The sequence below is a fragment of the Parasteatoda tepidariorum genome, chromosome 5 (assembly GCF_982258835.1).
Source record: "Parasteatoda tepidariorum strain Cologne lab strain chromosome 5, Ptep-v5.0, whole genome shotgun sequence".
NCBI lineage: Eukaryota > Metazoa > Arthropoda > Arachnida > Araneae > Theridiidae > Parasteatoda > Parasteatoda tepidariorum.
The window spans coordinates 69,726,895-69,745,233 of NC_141759.1; the positions used below are offsets into that span (position 1 = coordinate 69,726,895).

The following is an 18,339-nucleotide window of genomic DNA, read 5'->3' on the forward strand; positions in this document are numbered from 1 at the left end:
TTTGATCAATAAAAAAATATATCACAACTATATGATAATATGTATAATTAACTATGTTTTAGTTGAACTTATGAACTGTTACAATTGACCCCGTAAGTGGGGACAATTGTAACAAGTGCACGACTGTCAAAAATTGTTAATAACTAATATAATAACATTTAAAATAAGGTATTTATTTTTTTTTCTAGTAGAGGATAGTCTGCTTTACTCGTCTGTCAATTAATACTAATAATATATTGGATTTTTGTTAGTTAAAAATAGTTAAGTAAAAAATGTTACAATTGACCCCACTCTCCCCTACTCTTTGAAAAAATTTATTTAAGTTGCCTGAAAAGATGATCATTTTCATAATCACTTGGTGCTTTGTTAGTGAAATCAGGAAAGAGAGTAATAATAAGTAAATAATATATTGGCTACTAAATTGATACACCAAATCATAACTGTATGAAAACGAAAAATAAACCACAAACTTTAAAATCAATGGGAAAATAAATTACTTAACGGGGGATCACATATTTTTTCCACCCACGATTAACAGAACACCTCAGCCAATTCAGTACTAAATATAAATAAAGACATTTGGCTTTCTTTTACAATATGGGGAAAAGAAGCTGTGATTATTTTTTAATGAGTAAAAATGAGCAAAATTGTAAAACTTTGTGCTATGTAAAAACAAAATTCGATGTTCCTCCATGCCTGATAATTTTTATTTGGAGTGACATTTACTGTTCATATTATTATTTGATGTTTTTTTTTTTTTCGCCAAGAGAAACATTTTCCTCATTTTCGATAACTGGCACTGACTAAACCACTGAACCAAAATGAGTGTTTAAGCATAACATTATATCATTCGACGCAGAATGTACTGGTCTTTAACTTTGATTTTTATTGAATTTTGCGTATGAGATATTTATTTAGATATTTTGTGGCAAAAACTGGAAAAAGTGCTGAAAATTTTGTAGCTTTTTTGTCTGAGAACGAGTTCAAACCAAAATCCTGATTTGATTGGGTTATAAGATTTAAAACAAAAAAAGTGTTATAAAAACCCTAATTATAAAGTATTCAAGAATAGCCACGCAATTTAAGATCATTGGATGACGTTAAATGTGTTTCCTGTAATGCTAGGCATACAGGTTAAAATTTTGAAATAATGTCCTTGACATCAGAAAGTTTGTTCCGAACACCACGATAGTTCTATGATATGAAACAAATGGACATTATAAAATGAATGGAGATAATTGAATGTTAACGTCAGGATGTCAGTCTAACAGACTTTCATCCTCAGAAGGATACAAAGATAATTCAACATCCATATTCTGAGGAGTCTCAGAAGTGGATTGTTTGACACATTGGACATACTTTGGATCCTTTTTCTTTCGGGAAAGACCAGGTTTTTCAATTGGAAGTAGTTTTTTCGTAGGGGGCTGTTTAGGAAAAGGTCGAGCCTTTTCAGAACCATCAATTTTAGATGTTTTGCTAGGAGGAGGTGATGTGCTTCTAAGGGTTTTTGTCGATGAATTCGTAAAATTAAATTTGGGCTTTTGAATAGATGACTGAAGCTTCTGTGAAGATACAGGTATGTTAGTTTGTGTACTGACTGAACAAAATTAAACTTTAGCAGCTGCAGAGTAGGATACGCCCGGACGGGGAGTATGGGTGGTGACTATTCTACGGGCTTCTATAAAGGTCAGATTTTGTAACACTTTCACGCTTTGAATCTCCTTCTCTTGTGACCACTTAGGACAGTTCCTGGAGAATGCAGCATGATTGCCCTTGCAATTAATGCAGAATGGCTGCTCCTTACAGGATGCCTCCACATGGCCAGCAACAGAACATCGAGCACATGTAAGTTGTCCTCGACAAGATGCTTTCGATAGGCCAAATTTTTGGCACTGAAAGCATCTTAAAGGGTTAGGTATATAGTGTCTTACTGGGTAATTGTACCAAGCAAGCTTAATAGATGGCGGTATCTTTGGTTGGTTGAAAGTCAGTATGAGGTGTTTAGTAGGAATAACTTTGTTATCTCTGCGAATTCGAATGCGACGAACAGAAATGACTTTTTGATCTTTTAAATTTTCAATTAGTGTTTCCTCAGTGTCGTCGATGAATTCTGACGATGAAATAACACCCTTAGAGGTATTTAAGGATGTATGCGGGGAGACTTTTACTTCAAATGAGCACATGGTAGTACAAGACGATAATATTTCTGCTTGTTTTTCAGAAGAAACCAGAACTAGAAGGTCACCAGAACGCTGTTTTGTAACAGATTCTACTTCCCCCAGTACAGATAACAGTGCTTTGTGAATTAGAAAAGGCGAAACTTTACTAAATGATGTGTTGGGAACTGTCGGGTTTGTGAGTGATATCACAAAATATCGAGCATAATCATACGGTATTGTAGGTGTTCCTCTGCTTTTTGATTGGTGTGAGGAACAGAGCACCTTCCCATTTTCTGCCATAGAAAATTTCATTCGTTTCTACTATCAGCGGCACCACCCACCACGGAGTCCTACATAGGGGATGTAAATAACAAGTTGATGCTGCCACCAATCCGTTACTTAACATCGATGCTAACTGATAGCAATACGCCCAAGAGTCACCCCTGAAGCAGCCTCCACCCTTAACGAGGTGCCCAGTAAGTGACCCTGGACTTGACCCTAGCCAGCAGATGACGTTTGTGACTAGCCGATTGGTGCACACAGGCCAATGTGCACCTGCCGTTTACCTGAAGCACGGGCCAAAGCAGTGTATTGGGGTACCAAGATGCCCCTCAACTGCCAGGATCCCCTTTTCCAGGGACAAGGGTCTCCACGCACGGCAAACACGTGGGTGGTCTCTTCCCACCTGGGTCCGATACTACAGGGTGGTAATCGAACACAGACAAAAAGCCCTAACCAGTTAATGTGGCAACCACGACTAGGGGGAAGAGAAAGAAGTGGGAGAAAAGGGAGAGGAAAGCGAAGGGAGGACAGATCACTAGGGTACCCCGGGGCGTGACTCCCTGTGTTTACCTAAAGAAGGTAAACCCCCTCAGGGGCTGTAAAATTTAACGAATCTTTAAGAGGAAGTAAATTTCTAACAAACAAAAATGAATGTAGCATATGGAACATTGAGGATTTAACCCAGTTTAATATATCTCAACCGCAAATCGAAACTGAAACCCAAAACTCCCCTCCACCCGAATCAAAGAGTGAACATTCTTTTTCTCATAAATCGTCTCAAGTACTGATTCGCAAAATGAAAATAATCTAAACACTCCAGCATTAAGACGTTCTGAAAGAATAAAAAATAAAATATCCGCGAAAGCTAACTTATCCTTGAAAGGATCATCAGTTCCTCAAAATTAAGACCAGGCGATAAATAGTAATAAATATTCCGAGTGGAAAACCGCAATGGAAAATGAACTTCTTTCTATGCAGAAGCATGAGGTTTTCGAATTGATTGGGAGGCCTAAGAAAGAAAAAATAATAAAAATTAAATGGGTGTATACAATTAAAAATGACGACAATAAACAAGATATTAGCAAAAATTACAAAGCGCGACTGGTTGCAGCTGGTTTTAATCAAATAAAAAATATTGATTATTCTGAATCTCGATCCACGGACTACACTTAGCATGTCAGATGGCTTACATGATTTCCAAATTGAAATTACAATCTATACTTTAATCACTCTTCTATGTTAATAATTTTTAAAATCATATTTTATATAAATGTTATATTAACTCTGCCTTTCTCTATTATGTAATTATAAAATTGATTTCCTACTTTTTATTCTGTTTATAGGGGCCTTCGCTCTATAACATTATTGTCTAAACAACACTGCGCTTTCATAAAATTAACCACAAGACAAGCTGCAGATCATGCTGCTGAAAAAGCATGTAATAATATATTCTAAGTGAACGTATATTAACAATCAAATTGGGTAGATCACAAGCTAAAATTGGCATGTTCGAAGTGACAAATTCCGAAGGGATGTATTTTCACTCTTATACCTGGAGGACATTTTCATCTTACAAAAACATTTGAAAAACACCTGAAAGACTGGAAAACTGTTTTTAAAATGCTTTCTTTATTTAAACTTCATGCAAAGAGAGAAAATGTAATTTTGCTTGTGATCGAGTAAAATGCCTAGGCTTCTGGATTTCGAGAGAGAGAAATGAAACTGATGCTGAGAAAATTGCTCCCATCCAAAGAATTCCAGTTCCAACTAACTCTTGTCTTTCTTGTAAACTAGTTTTTGGTTCAGAAGATACGTTCTTAACTTTGCAGATATAGCGCGACAGCTTAGTAATGTAACTAAGAAAGGAGTGGAGTGATCCTGGGGACCTGAACAACAAGAAGCTTTTGAAATTTTAAAGAACGTTTTGAGACAGCTCCTATTTTAAAAAAACCTGACGGTCCTAAGCCTTTTATTATATGCTCAGAGGCAAATTACTACGCCCTCTAAGCTGTTCTCCTCCAAGGAAATGATCCAGAAGAGCATGTTATCGAGTATGCCAGTCGTCTGTTATCACGATACCCTTTAAGAAATTTAACAACGGAGACAGTTTCTCAACATCTCATTGAGTATATATCTGAACATCGCAAACCAGCTATGGTACTAACAGATCTAGGTACCCAATTTAATTTAGAAGTTTTTCATTGTGTAAACAAAACATTACGCTCTAAATGACGGTGAAATACGCTCTAAAACTTTATAATCCAGGGATGGTGAACCAATGGCGCGCGTGTCATTTATGGCACGCCACCCATCATAATTGTTATTGCACTATGAATTGTTATTACACAAATGTCACACACTATAAAGCATTTATAACAATTAAATTAAAATTCACAAAAAGCAAACAAAATGATAAACAATTATTAATTAAAAAATTAACAATTAATGCTAAAAGAACAATTAATAACCATAAAAAACAAGCTAACAATAAATAACTAGCAAAAAAATCAACAGTCCTGCTTAAACTAATATCTCACAACCTAATATAAGTTATTTGTCATTTAATCTGCATTAACAGAAGTCCCACTGATGTTACTTTAAGTTGAATTACGCGTATAACTGAGACATTGCAAAATGTATTTTCTTTTCAATGTAAATAAAGAGTTTTGAGTTGATAGTATTTAGTATTATTATTTTCCCAATAATCATGAAGTCAAAACTATTTGACGGCACGTCTGTGATTTCATTAAACAATTTTTTAGAAAAAATGGCACGTTGTTGAATAAAGGTTCGCCACCCCTGTTATAGTCTAAACAACAGTGCGCTTTCATATAATTTACCACAAGACAAGCTGCAGAACATGCTGCTGTAAAACATTTGATAAGTTGATTCTAAGTGAACGCAGATTAACAATCAAATGGGGTAGATCACAAGCTAAACTTACTAGCATATCAGTGCTACACTGATCCCAGAGTAAACGATGATTTCAATGCTAATCCTGTTCCACGCTACTTCCCTGCTGCAGATGAAAGTTTGATCGTCTAGATAATATTTTAAGAGGCCAGAGTAAAAATCACATAGAGATCGAGGCTGTAAAAGGAATGTCGCAGGACCTCGCATTGAAATTTTACGAGCATCTCCAGTTTTTCCATCTGTATGAGACATAGCGTGGTTCTTGAGGAGACACTATCTCATTCGAAAGATTACTTCTATGCATAGTCATGCAGAGGCAAACGGGGCAGTTGCCCCGGACCCCCACATCAGACGGAGCCCCCAAATCGAATAGAAAGTTTATTTTACGTTTTTATCATTAATGAACTTTTTTTAACAAAATATCAGCATAGTGTTAAATCTGTCAGTTTTAAGTTAGCTTCATCATTAATCTAGTGTAAGAATACAATCTATATTTCGTAAATCCATGGCTTTCTAAGGCGGAATTCAGTTAAATTTTCGCAATGACGATGGACAAGTTTGGTCAATCAAAAGCCTGTATTTTTACATATCACAAAATGAGCTTCATTGAATCATCAAAATCATCCTTTATCAAAATGAGCAATTTCGCTTCATTGAACCATTGTAATTTCATAAATTTAGCTGAATTTTGCTTTAATGTCAGCAAAAATATGAACTTTTTGCAGCTAGATGACAAATTTAGCAATAGGAAAGCTGAATTCAGCATGATGGATATAGAATCGTCAGAAAGTCAATAAAATGGACAGAACGATTTTTGTCTGACCATTGGAAGGGAAGGGAGCGACTTAATAGATATTTTAGATTTTAGTCAATTTTCTTGTTATCTGTAATGAGGTGAAAAATTTAAATACCTTCATAAAGTTCGGTTCTTTATTACTGAAGTAGTGAAGCAGAGGAGGGCCCCCAAATAAGTTTTTGCCCCGTGCCCCAATTACGCTAAGTAGTGCCCTGTAGTCATGTCTCTTGAGAGGAAGACTGGTTAGTCTAAGCAAAGCGTGTCACTCCGTTGCATGCATGCCTGTGGATGTGCATGCATCCTTTGAGTAGTTTTTGAAGACAAAGGGTTTCTGTGTTAACGTTAGTCATTTTGAATAAAACTTATTTTCTATACGCGCCTTATACGTACGTATACACATGATAGGCGTGCTCCAAAGAGCTTTATTTCAGAGGACTTCATCTTTCAGCTCTGGAGACTGTAGCAAGTGTGTGAGAGGGAAATATTTTCGTACCGCTACGGTGCGTATGCCAAATTAATCACCACAAATTGGTAACCTACGGGAAGTAGTTCAGAAGGCATTTAAAAATCCCAAATGGTAACCAAATAAAAGAGTGTAACACGTAGTCTCTATGAAGTACAAAATATATCTCTTAGTTCTCGTTTGTGGAAGTTTGCATCCGCACCAAATTTTAAAAAAATACAATATGGAAGAAACAATGAAGGTACGCAAAAAATTAATTATACTAAGTGCTCCCATTAACATTTCATTTTGGGCTTTTTTATGAGAAGGAACAAAATTTAAAAATATTATTAAATATCTGTTCATTACTTTAAATTTACTACATAGTATTTGACCAAATTTGATAGAGATTTGAAAAGTTATCCGCAAAGAATCAAAGAGTGATGCAAATCAAAGTTTAGCCGCTAATATAACTGACAAAATATTAAAAACACGAATACTTACCCACAATGAACGGAAACTTTTCATTTATAAAACGAATTATTTGCCCGCAACGAGAGTCTACCGAAAAGTATACGACTGCAAACCAACTGTTGAAACTCTATTTAAAACAAAACTTGAAGCTGTAGAACTTCCTAGTTTTATGATTCATTACTCTGACCCTCAAAACAAAATGAATGTTCAGAAATAAAGTCGTTAATAGTTTAGTCAAGAGACCGGACGAAAGTTTTGAGTCTAAAACATATAAAATGTTGGGGGCAGAGAAAGGAGCAAATGCAGAAAAAAATTTGGGCTATGGAACCCAGAATTTTAAAATAAGGTTTATTAGCAGCAGTAGATATAATAACCAAAAAAAAGACTATAAATTAACTTGTATATTATTAAAGCAAAATGTCAAATTTTTCTTCTATTGTTTTTGAATCTGTGAGATAGTAAAATGTTAGGCCGTTGAATTTGATGAGCTGGGGCGGATTTTAATGCTGAATTTGTTTCTAGTACACGCATTAATTAAAATCGAATAAAATAAGCTGAAATATGTCTTTTCGAAGAAAGATGGTTGGTTAGTTAAAGTTTAATGGCACAAGAGCCAGAAGTGGCTATACTGCGCCAGTCACTAGGTAAAAGAATAGCACTTTTTCTTATAATAGTGTATACAGTCCTATTGTTTTGATGAACTTGATTAAATTGTGATGTATAGGGTCACTAAGTAGGGATGAAAGATTGGGATAAAATCTGCCGAAAAGTTTCTTCCTCAAATATTTGAATCGTCTGCAGTTAGTTAATATGTGTTTAATTGAAACGTCAACTTGACATAGAGTACAGCTGGGTGCAGGTTCGGCTACCAGTAAATGCATATGCGTAAAACGAGTATGCCCGATACGTAGTCTGTTTATTAAAGTCTGGGTTTTGCGATCAACAGTTAATGTCTTACAATTATCAAGATTAGGATAAATTTCATGTAATTTATTATTATTTTGTCTATTCCAATGATTTTTCCAGGCTTGATGAACTGAAGATTTACAAATGTGTTTGAGGTCCAAACATGTCAAGAGATTACTGCTTAAGTTTTGAGTAGTTTTAGCTATGATATCAGCACGGTCATTTCCAAGAATGCCGACGTGTGAGGGTATCCAACAAAAATATATGTTGAACCCTCGGACTTGCAATTGCATAAAGTGGTTTTGTATTTTTTGAATTATGGGGTTTTTTCCAATGTAAGGAACACTAGATATAAAGCTACGAGAGTCAGTATAAATTATCCATTTATTTTTAGTTTGGTCTGAAATAAAATTAAGCGCTAGCAAAATAGCATAACATTCAGCAGTGAAAATTGAAGTTTCGTGAAGAAATTTTTCAGACATATTAAAACTTTCGTAAGCAACACCGCAACCAACATGGTTATCATGTTTCGATCCATCTGTGTAAATAGGCGTAAAATCCATATATTGATGACGATGTTCGTAAAATCTTTGGGTAAAAACTGTTGGGTTTGTCTCGGATTTTTTCAAATTATTAAAAACGTTTAAAACACAAGCTGTAAAGTCAACCCATGGTGGGATAGCGTCTGTGTAAGTAAAAACCTCAAAATTTAAAATGTTAAGTTCACATAAAATGTTGGTGATTCTTATTCCAAATGAAGGAATGTAAGACGGGGGTGAAGAGAAGTGAGTAACAAGTTGTGGATGGCAAACACAAGAGTAAAGTGGATGAAGAGGATTCGCTTTTATTTTAAAATAATAGTCCAGAGATAACTTATATCGACGAAAATGCAGAGAAGGTTCAGAACATAACACATACAGACTCTCAACTGGTGAAGTCCTGAATGCACCTGATGAAATTCTTAGTCCTTGATGATGGATCGTATCCAGATATTTTAATACAGATTGGCGGGCTGATGAGTATACAGAAATACCATAGTCAAGTTTGGAACGGATAACGGAGCGGTATATTTTAAGCATTGCGTCCATGTCAGCCCCCCATGAGCAGTTTGTGAGGACCTTAAGAATGTTAAGTGATTGAGAACATTTTCTTTTAATATAAAATATGTGTGGTTTGAATGTAAGCTTTTCATCGAAAATCATTCCTAGATACTTGGTTTCTGCTAGAACAGGAATCACGTTATTATTAAGAGTTATCTCAGGATGAAGATGCATACCACGTTTACGACAGAAATGAACACAATGAGTTTTATGTGGAGAAAATGTAAAACCGTTTTCATTTGCCCATTTTAAAATTTTATTTACAGCTATTTGTAGTTGTCGTTCAATGAGAGACATATTGACAGATCAGCATGAAATTCTAAAATCGTCTACAAACAGTTCGCCATAGACAGTCGGGGGAAGTTGATTTAAAATTTCGTTAATTTTCAAAATGAAAAGTGTCACACTTAAAACACTTCCCTGAGGAACACCCTGCTCCTGGGGAAAAACATCTGATAAAGTTGAATTAAGTTTAACTCTAAATATCCTATTTGATAAAAAGTTTTTGATAAAATAAAATAAGTTACCACCTATGTCACAATTGATTAAATCACGCAAGATTCCATATCTCCATGTCCTGTCATATGCTTTCTCCATGTCAAAAAATATTGAAACAAAATGTTGATTTTTAAGAAAGCTGTGACGGATATCGGTTTCAAGTTTTAGTAAATTGTCAGAGATGCTGCGGCCTCTACGAAAGCCACTTTGATAAGGAGAAAATTTATTTCGCGATTCAAGTAAAAATATTAAACGTTTGTTCACCATCTTTTCAAAAAGTTTACAAAGACAGCTAGTTAAGGCTATTGGTCTATAGCTTGTTGTTTCTTCGGGATTCTTGCCAGGTTTTAAAATGGGGATAACATATGCTGTTGACCAGTTCTGTGGAAAAATTCTCTCTGTCCAGATACGATTATATAATTGAAGTAGAAGCACTAAAGCTCTATCGGGCAGGTTTTGTAGCATTGAATAATGAATTTCATCTGGTCCAGGTGCTGAAGGACGGGTGTTTTTTAAAACATATTGGAGTTCATTTATTGTAAATGGCCGGTTATAGTTACAATCTGTGTCGTCTTTTGGTGTCAATTTAATTCTTTCCATATTTCTCTTAAACGTGGCGAAAGGTTCTTTATAATTTGAAGCGCTTGAGATTTCAGAGAAAGCAGCAGCCAGAGCATTTGCAATATCAGGGATATGAGAGATATGTGTATTATTAACTTTGAGAATAGGTATGATGTGTTCACAATATTTACCGGATATAGTTTTAATTTTTTTCCAGATTTCAATTGATGGTGTATTACAGTTTATTGAGGAGACATAATTTTTCCACGAGGCTCTTTGAGCATTTCTTCGAACTCTTCGGGCTATAGACCGAGCTTTTTTAAATGCAATTAGATTGTCTGTGGTTGGGTGTCTACGAAAGATCTGCCATTGTTTTTTTTGTTCTTTCTGTGCTTGATAACAGTTTTGATTCCACCAAGGTTTAGGATGTTTTGGAAGCTTAGTTGATGTCATCTTTGTGCAGTGTTTCGCTAATTCAAGTATATTCGATGTGGCATGTTCTACCGCGTCATTTATATTAGTTTGATTTATCAAATTTTCAGTTATTGTTACAATGAATTTAAATTTGTTCCAGTTCATAGTGCTCATTTTAAGCCGTGGCATGCGGGAACTTTGAAAGTTACTGCTGCCTGTATAAGTTAGTATTAAAGGGAAGTGATCATTATTAAAAAGGTTATCATGAACCAAAAATGACCAATATGGATATTGAGATGAGCTGCAAATTGCTAAATCTATGGCATGATATGATTGTGAAGGGGCGTGAAAATAGGTATTCTCACCAGAATTGAGAAGACTGAGTAAATGATTGTTGATAAGTTTTTCAATTAAGATTCCTCTACTATTTGTGTCCGAACTACCCCAGATGGGATTATGGCCATTAAAATCTCCTATTATAATGAAAGGTTGTGGGAGTTGTGCAATAAGTTCATCAAGATCTGCTTCAGATACATCATCTCGAGGTGGGAGATAGATGCAACATACTGTCAATAAATATTGAATACTAAGGCGGACAGCAACTGCCTGCAAAGAGGTATTTAGTGAAATCATACTAGAGGGATATATACAGGAAGTCATGATCATGACTCCACCTGAAGCTTTACTATTGCCTATATTATCCTTCCTGATGACGTTATATCCGTGTAATTTAGTTCGATGAATAGGTTTTAGTGATGTTTCCTGTAAGCAAATGCAACACGGAGAGAACTTATTTATTATATCTATAACGTCAGGTTTATTAGTGTTGTAACTCTTACAATTCCAAGATATTATTTTAGCCATTTATTGCTTCCGATTTTTAGATTTAGTATTTTTTGGACAGAGATTGGGTGGTGTTTTCAACCCTTTATCTGTTTGCATTTGTGTATCTGAAATTTCATCTACAGTGTTTTCGTCTGTGCTCATTGCATCTGATTGTAAGTATTCCTGTTCTTTGTCTTTTGATTGTTTTGGCCTATTCTTATGAAATTTATTTTGTCTGCTCTTTGGTATATATTTGTGTTTAGTCACTAGTGGAGATTGGGTAAGTTTTTGTAGTAACGCAGTTACCAATTGTGGTGTCAGTTTCAGATATTTTTGTTTTTCTGTAGAGGTTTGTGAAGGGGTTGTACGAGAGATAACAGATTTTCCAGAGTTCTGTGATTTTAATGATGATTGTGAATGCTCTTTATTAGTTGAGCTTGCTGTTGGTTTAGGCAATAGTACTTTGAAATTTGTATTATTTGGTTCGGTATCAGCTGCGTCATACTGAATACCTATGGATATCTTCGGTTTACTATTGGATAATGCTGCAGAATATGAAATATTAGGTCTTGGTTGTGAACTTAAGAACTTAGCTTTAGCTTCAGTGTATGTCAGATTTTGATTAACTTTGATGTTGATGATTTGTTTTTCCGTTTTCCATTTTTGACAGAGTCGGGAGTTGGCGGAGTGAGGTTCTGAACAGTTGGTACATTTTTCAGGCCGGGTGCAAGTTTGAAATGTATGTCCAAATTCACTGCAGCGAGAACAAGTTTCTTTACCTCTGCAGTGATTAGTCGAATGGCCAAACTTCTGACACTTAAAGCATCGAAGAGGGTTAGGAACATATGGTGGTACTTTGCAATTAATATAGCCTACTTTAATGTCAGTTGGTAGAGTGGCGGAATTGAAAGTTAATATTAAATGTTGAGTAGTAATTATATCCTTGCCTCTCTTAATGGTTATATGGCGTGCATCAACAACTGATTGATCAGAAAGACCTTCAATAATCTCGCTGATTGGGAGATATTGTAATGATTGAACTGTAATGACACCTTTTGATATGTTGAGGGTATTATGAGGAGTAACAGTTATAGATATATTATCTATTTTACGTGATTGTAGAAGTGACATGGTTTGCTTATTAGAATTGGTTTCAACTAGTAAATCACCTGACGGCAATTGACGAACATTTTTAGGGTTTCCGATTTGGGATTCTAAGAATTTTTGAATAATAAATGGTAAAACAGTACTAAGTTTTTTGTCTTTAGAATTAAGAACTAGAAATCTGGATTTTGCTGCGTCGTAGTTGGGACATTTGGATAGATCAAATTTAGATGTATTTGCTCCATAGCTCATAGAAACGTTCACCTGGACACTCCCATGCCCACCATCGAGCCCAACAAGGGGAAAAGAAGCACCGGCTCTGAAAAGCTCAGCCTCGGTGCTCTGTTCAGGGTAGCACCAGGTATAGCACTACAACAGGGGAGCGTGGATCCGCCAAAACTATCAGAGTTCAGGGGCACTCTCCTGATGCAGCACGTAGTCCCTAGCAGGGTGCTACGCATGCCCTACCAGCCGATTGAAAGGGAGGGGGACCTAACCTCCTTCCACTCGTCTACAGTGAAGCAGGGGCCAAAGAGTACGCAGTCGACCAACTCCGAGATGAAAATGCCCCCTTGGGCGCCACACTCGTATGAGAGAGCAGACAGGTAGCTCCAGGCTCCCCCTTTCCACCTTACGAGACGCAGCACACGGCAAACGTGCTGGTTAGCAATAGCTAACGTTGTTAGTCTGTTTACTTTAGGGGAAAATTGGTTACTTAAAATAAATAGGTGAAACATCATAAATCAGGGAAGCCGACAAAAACAGTAGAAAACATACAGAATCTGAAGATCTATAGTCTGTAAATAATATACAGTGTTTTTGAATGGAATGAAATAAAATTCGTTCACTAGGTCAATATAATATTTGATGAAAAGTCGGAAACTCAAAACAGGACCGTCGCAAGAGAGAAATGGAAAAATGCTCAGGTCCAGCTCGGGGCCCCGGGTGCGCCGTGCCCGTCACACAAGAGTGTGCCCCTGGGGGTTTTCGAAGAAAGAAAAAACATTTACAAACTTTGAGAACGTGACATCAGAGCAATATAATTATCGATTTTAAATGGAAAAGTTTAATAAGAAATGCTTATGCATCATGTAAAATGAGTATTATTGGAAAATAGTATATAATTTGGTATTTTGATATATTTTTAATTTAAATTTTACAATAAGTAATTTCATAAAAATATTCGAAATATTTACGAGATTTAAAAAATAGCCTATCTCCCGGAACTTCTGTTATTCCACCCAAGAATCCAATGGTTCCATCTGTGAAACCAGAAGGTCCGAGCATTTTATTATACGTTAAGCATATAGCTTCATTTCTTAATTTTAAAAAAACAGTTAAATGTGATGAAAATACACATTATATATTTGTTTTTAACTTACTCTTTGAAAAAAGAATTTTAAATACAAATTCTGGAAATTTTTATTAATCTTTCTTACTTATCAGAATGTAAAACTGAGATATTTATTCCGATTACCTTTTTTTGTCATCAAATTTTTAATATTAATGAAATTTGATATTAAAGACACAAAACAATTAGGTTATTTTTAGATTCTTTTAAAAGAATTTTATTTAAAAATCGCCCAAAGTTAAAATGGTTTCCTAAGCAAAAAAAAAAAAAAAAAAATAATAATTAAAGAGAATGAAAAAACAAAGTGCCTTGCAAAGTGGGCGGAGAACCGAAAATTTTTAAAAACCTCTGTTCGTTTTTTTTTTTTTTTTTTTTTCTCTTTAAGTAGTTTTACAAAAAAAAATCTTACTCATACTAGTTTTTGTCATTCAAAAATTTCGTAGTCGGAAATGGTATAAAAATTTTTTTATATAATATCAAAATTTATCTACCTCTCGATTCAATAACTAAATTTTAAAAATATGAAACTATTTTTGCGAATTTTTTTTTGTTGGGTTGGAAAGTCGCTATAAGAGCAATATGTTTGAGGCAGTTGAAGCATCATAATCAGAAATAGCATAAAGGAACTCATACTTCAGACCTGTCTTTTGACTAAACAATTGGGACAATAATTGCTTGTATATAATTCAGAATCAGTGCAATGATCTAAACATTGTGGCACCTCATATTTTGAGAACCGAATTCGTCGAAAACCGAGCCTAAGCAGAACGAAATACGTCATCCGCTCGTTAAGTCAGAGAACTTGTTAAATTCGATTTGACACGAAATTATCAAAAATAGAAGCTTTAATTGAACAAAAGGAACGAACGATTTCAAGGAGGTAAATCATAATTTTTCTCATGAGATTAGTATTTTACTTTTTTAAAAATTGAAATATTTGAGTGCGATGTTTATGTATTCACATTTTTACAACTGATATCAAATGTCTACTGATGATGTCACCAAGCCACTGATATCAAAAGCAGCACTGCGTTGAGTACGGAGCTATATTATTCAAGTCCCAACCACGTCTTTTTCTCATCGTCTTATACATTTGATCATTAACCACTTCAGGAACGTGATCACACATAGACCATGGTATCATACACGAATCTAGCCTATCCGACTCTAACGGCCCAACATCATCCGGTTAATTAGGTGTTCTCTTATTAGAACATATTATTTTTCAACGTGCTGGCCAAGGGATAATCCTATCTCCCTACACCGGTTTTAGAGGTGTAATGAATGGGTGAAGGGTGAATTCTTCTAAAAGGGTGAAAAAATGAAAATTTACATCATATTGATGTTTGCGGTATGTATGATTTATTTTCCTGAAAAAAAGAGAAACTTAAAACTTTTTGAACTTGAGGGTAAAGAACTTGGACTTGTTAGGTAAAATAAATGTAACCCTGAAAATGAAGCCGATTGAACAATAGATTGATCTGATTCCGCGGAATGGGACTGGACATATAAATTATAAATGACGAAAGCAATGATCACAAATTTTCGAATATAATGATGAAAAAATGTACTTATAGATTTCCGGCTCAATCCGAAGCGGGAATAGCTCAGGTTGCAGCTCTTCAGCACCTAGTGTGCAAGCTTTTGTAATGCATCAATCTTCAGGGCCAGTTTTCCAATCTTTGTATTTTTTTCTGCAAGACAAAATACCAAATATAACAAAATATCAACTGGCATAATTAAAAAAATATATTTTTTAGCGTTTAAACAGGTTTTTCATTTGGTTTAATTAAAACCAAAGATTAAGCAATATTTTACGTCCCGAACCTTAATAACTAAACCATTGAAAAGTATTTCACGAAATACTTTAGTGGCTATTATTAACAAATATTTTCAAATTAGAATGATTTCATGTCGGATCACATTTGGACCGACCTTTGATTTTTAATAAAACTTGGAGGATGTGGACACTCACGATTATTGATTGAATGTGGGGTTTAATGGCACAAAGTCCAAAGGAGGACATGCTGCGCCAAACGAACGGTTTTAAAATAAACGTAAATGTATATTACAAATTTTCCTCATTAAAAGTCACACGGAATTTATAAAACTAGATACAACGTGACAGAGGTATTCAAAAGTGAGTAAAATCAGATAAAATGTAAATTTTGTAAAGTATTATAAAACAGTTGCATTCAAAGCTGAATAAAATCGGATAAAATTGTGAATAGGATAAAACAGTTATATACAGTATAAAAGACCAATTACGCGTAGAAACGCAAAAATGTTAGGATGATGAGAGTCACCTAACAAATCCTGAAGAGTTAAAATAGAACTACCAAAAAAGATTAGACGATGACGGTTAAAACATGGGCAGATGATTAAAATATGATGAATTGAATTGAATTGAATGAAAGATTTAATGGCACAAGGTCCAGAGAGGACATGCTGCGCCAGACACACGGTTTTAAAAACATATTAAAAGGTAGAATAGAGTACAATTACACAATAAGTATAGTAAAAATGATGAGAATTCTAAAACAGTGAAAATGCAAGTATTTTTATATGTGGATAAAACTTGATAAATGATAAATCTCTTATATACTGTTTAAAATACCAATAGTGCGAAGAAAAGCAAAGATGTTAGGATGATGGTTTTCATCTAACAAGTCTTTTATGCATAAAATGGAGCTACCAAAAAAGGTGAGGCGAAGCTGGTTAAAACATGGACAAAGTATTAAAATGTGATGAATAGTGAGTAAAACGTAGCAATCGTTGCATTTGGGAGGAGGTTCTCCAAATAGCAAATGAAGGTGAGTAAGTCGAGTATGTCCTACTCGCAAGCGGGTGAGTTTGACATCTGTCCTGCTCATGTGCAGTGCAGGCCAAGGCTCCAAAGTAGGTTTAACAGAATGTAATTTGTTTTCGCCTTGCAGGTCCCAGTGTTGCTGCCATAAACACTGAAAAAGTTTGCGAATGTGGTTTTTTAAATCAGAAAATGGGACAGATAATGTTATTGGAGAAGAGGCAGATCGTGCAGCAGAATCAGCTTTGTCATTTCCTTTGATACCTACATGACTGGGAATCCAGCAAAATAAAATTTTAAAACCCTTCTTGTATAGAGAAGTCAATAAATGTTGAATAAAAATTAAAATTGGATGAGCTTCGTTTATCACATGTTCTAACTGTCTTAAAACACTCAAACTATCCGAGTATATACAAAATTTTCTAGCCGAATGCGAAGAAATGAGTCTTAAAGCAAAAAGGATAGCAAATGCTTCCGCTGTAAAAACAGAGCAAATTGCAGGAATGTCGTAGCTGTAAGTAATATCAGCCACAACAATCCCACAACCAACATGTCCAGGGGACTTAGATCCATCTGTAAAAACTGCTATGTATTGTATATACTGATGACGATGAAAAGTAAACAGCTGTTGAAAAATGCTAGGTGAGACATTAGATTTACTGTATGACACAAATGAACAATCAAGATAATATGATGAAATAGTCCATGGTGGGATGAGAAAATAATTTACAGATTGCGATGGTATATCACAAAAATCAAATGTCTGAATGAGTGATCGCATGCGAGAGTTAAAAGGTGGTATATATGAGGGTCGTGCATCATATAATCGTTGTAAACTTAGTGGAATAATCTCACGTCGAAGAGGGTTCGATGAAGATGACAGGACGCGAAAGTAAAATGTCAAAGAGAGCTGCATGCGTCTGAAATCGAGAGAAGGTTTATGACACACAGCATACAAACTCTCAACAGGAGAAGTGCGAAATGCTCCACAACATATGCGTAAAGCCGTATGATGCACCGTATCTAGACGTTTTAAGTTAGAAGCAGAAGCTGTTCCATAAACTGTGCATGCATAGTCAATGCGCGAAAGTATAAGTGCTTGGTAAATTCGCAATAACGCGGTACGGTCAGCACCCCAAGACGTGTTAGAAAGCACCCGTAACATATTTAGGGATCTCTCACATCTTTTCCGCAATTGTTTTATGTGAGGCAGAAAAGTAAGCTTATGATCGAAAATGACTCCAAGACATTTTGTTTCCATAACGACTGGTATAGCAATGTTATGAATATGAATTACAGGATCATTGTGAAGCCGACGTTGCCGACAAAAATGTACACATGAGCTTTTGGAAGGTGAAAGGGTATGGCCATTCTCATCTTACGATTTTACTATTTTATTGACAGCAAGTTGTAACTGACGTTCGATTACACTCATGTCAAATCCTGAGCATGAGACATCGTCAACATAAAGTGAGCCAAAAACTGTAGGGGGTATAATGTTTAAAATGGAGGAAACATGGACTATGAAGAGTATAACACTCAGAACACATCCTTGTGGAACACCTTCTGATTAGATGTAGAGATCAGAAAGTGTACTACCCAGTTTAACATGAAAATATCTCTGACTCAAAAAGTTTTTGATAAACATAGGTAGGTGACCACGGAGGCCCATATTAAACAATGCCTTTAGAATGCCTTATCTCCATGT

At 35.2% G+C, this 18,339-nt stretch overlaps 1 protein-coding gene across 1 annotated transcript; it reads right to left on the reverse strand.

The window, feature by feature from the left end:
- Positions 1–16,422: 16,422 nt before the first annotated feature.
- On the reverse strand, positions 16,423–17,892 carry LOC147809465 (uncharacterized). Its single transcript, XM_087162827.1, has one exon. The coding sequence runs from the start codon at positions 17,890–17,892 to the stop codon at positions 16,423–16,425; it is 1,470 nt and encodes a 489-aa protein (XP_087018953.1).
- Positions 17,893–18,339: the final 447 nt, after the last annotated feature.

Bases quoted from the DNA above. Each gene is read 5' to 3' on its own strand.
- LOC147809465 (XM_087162827.1), bottom strand. From the start codon at position 17,892: ATGGAAACAAAATGTCTTGGAGTCATTTTCGATCATAAGCTTACTTTT.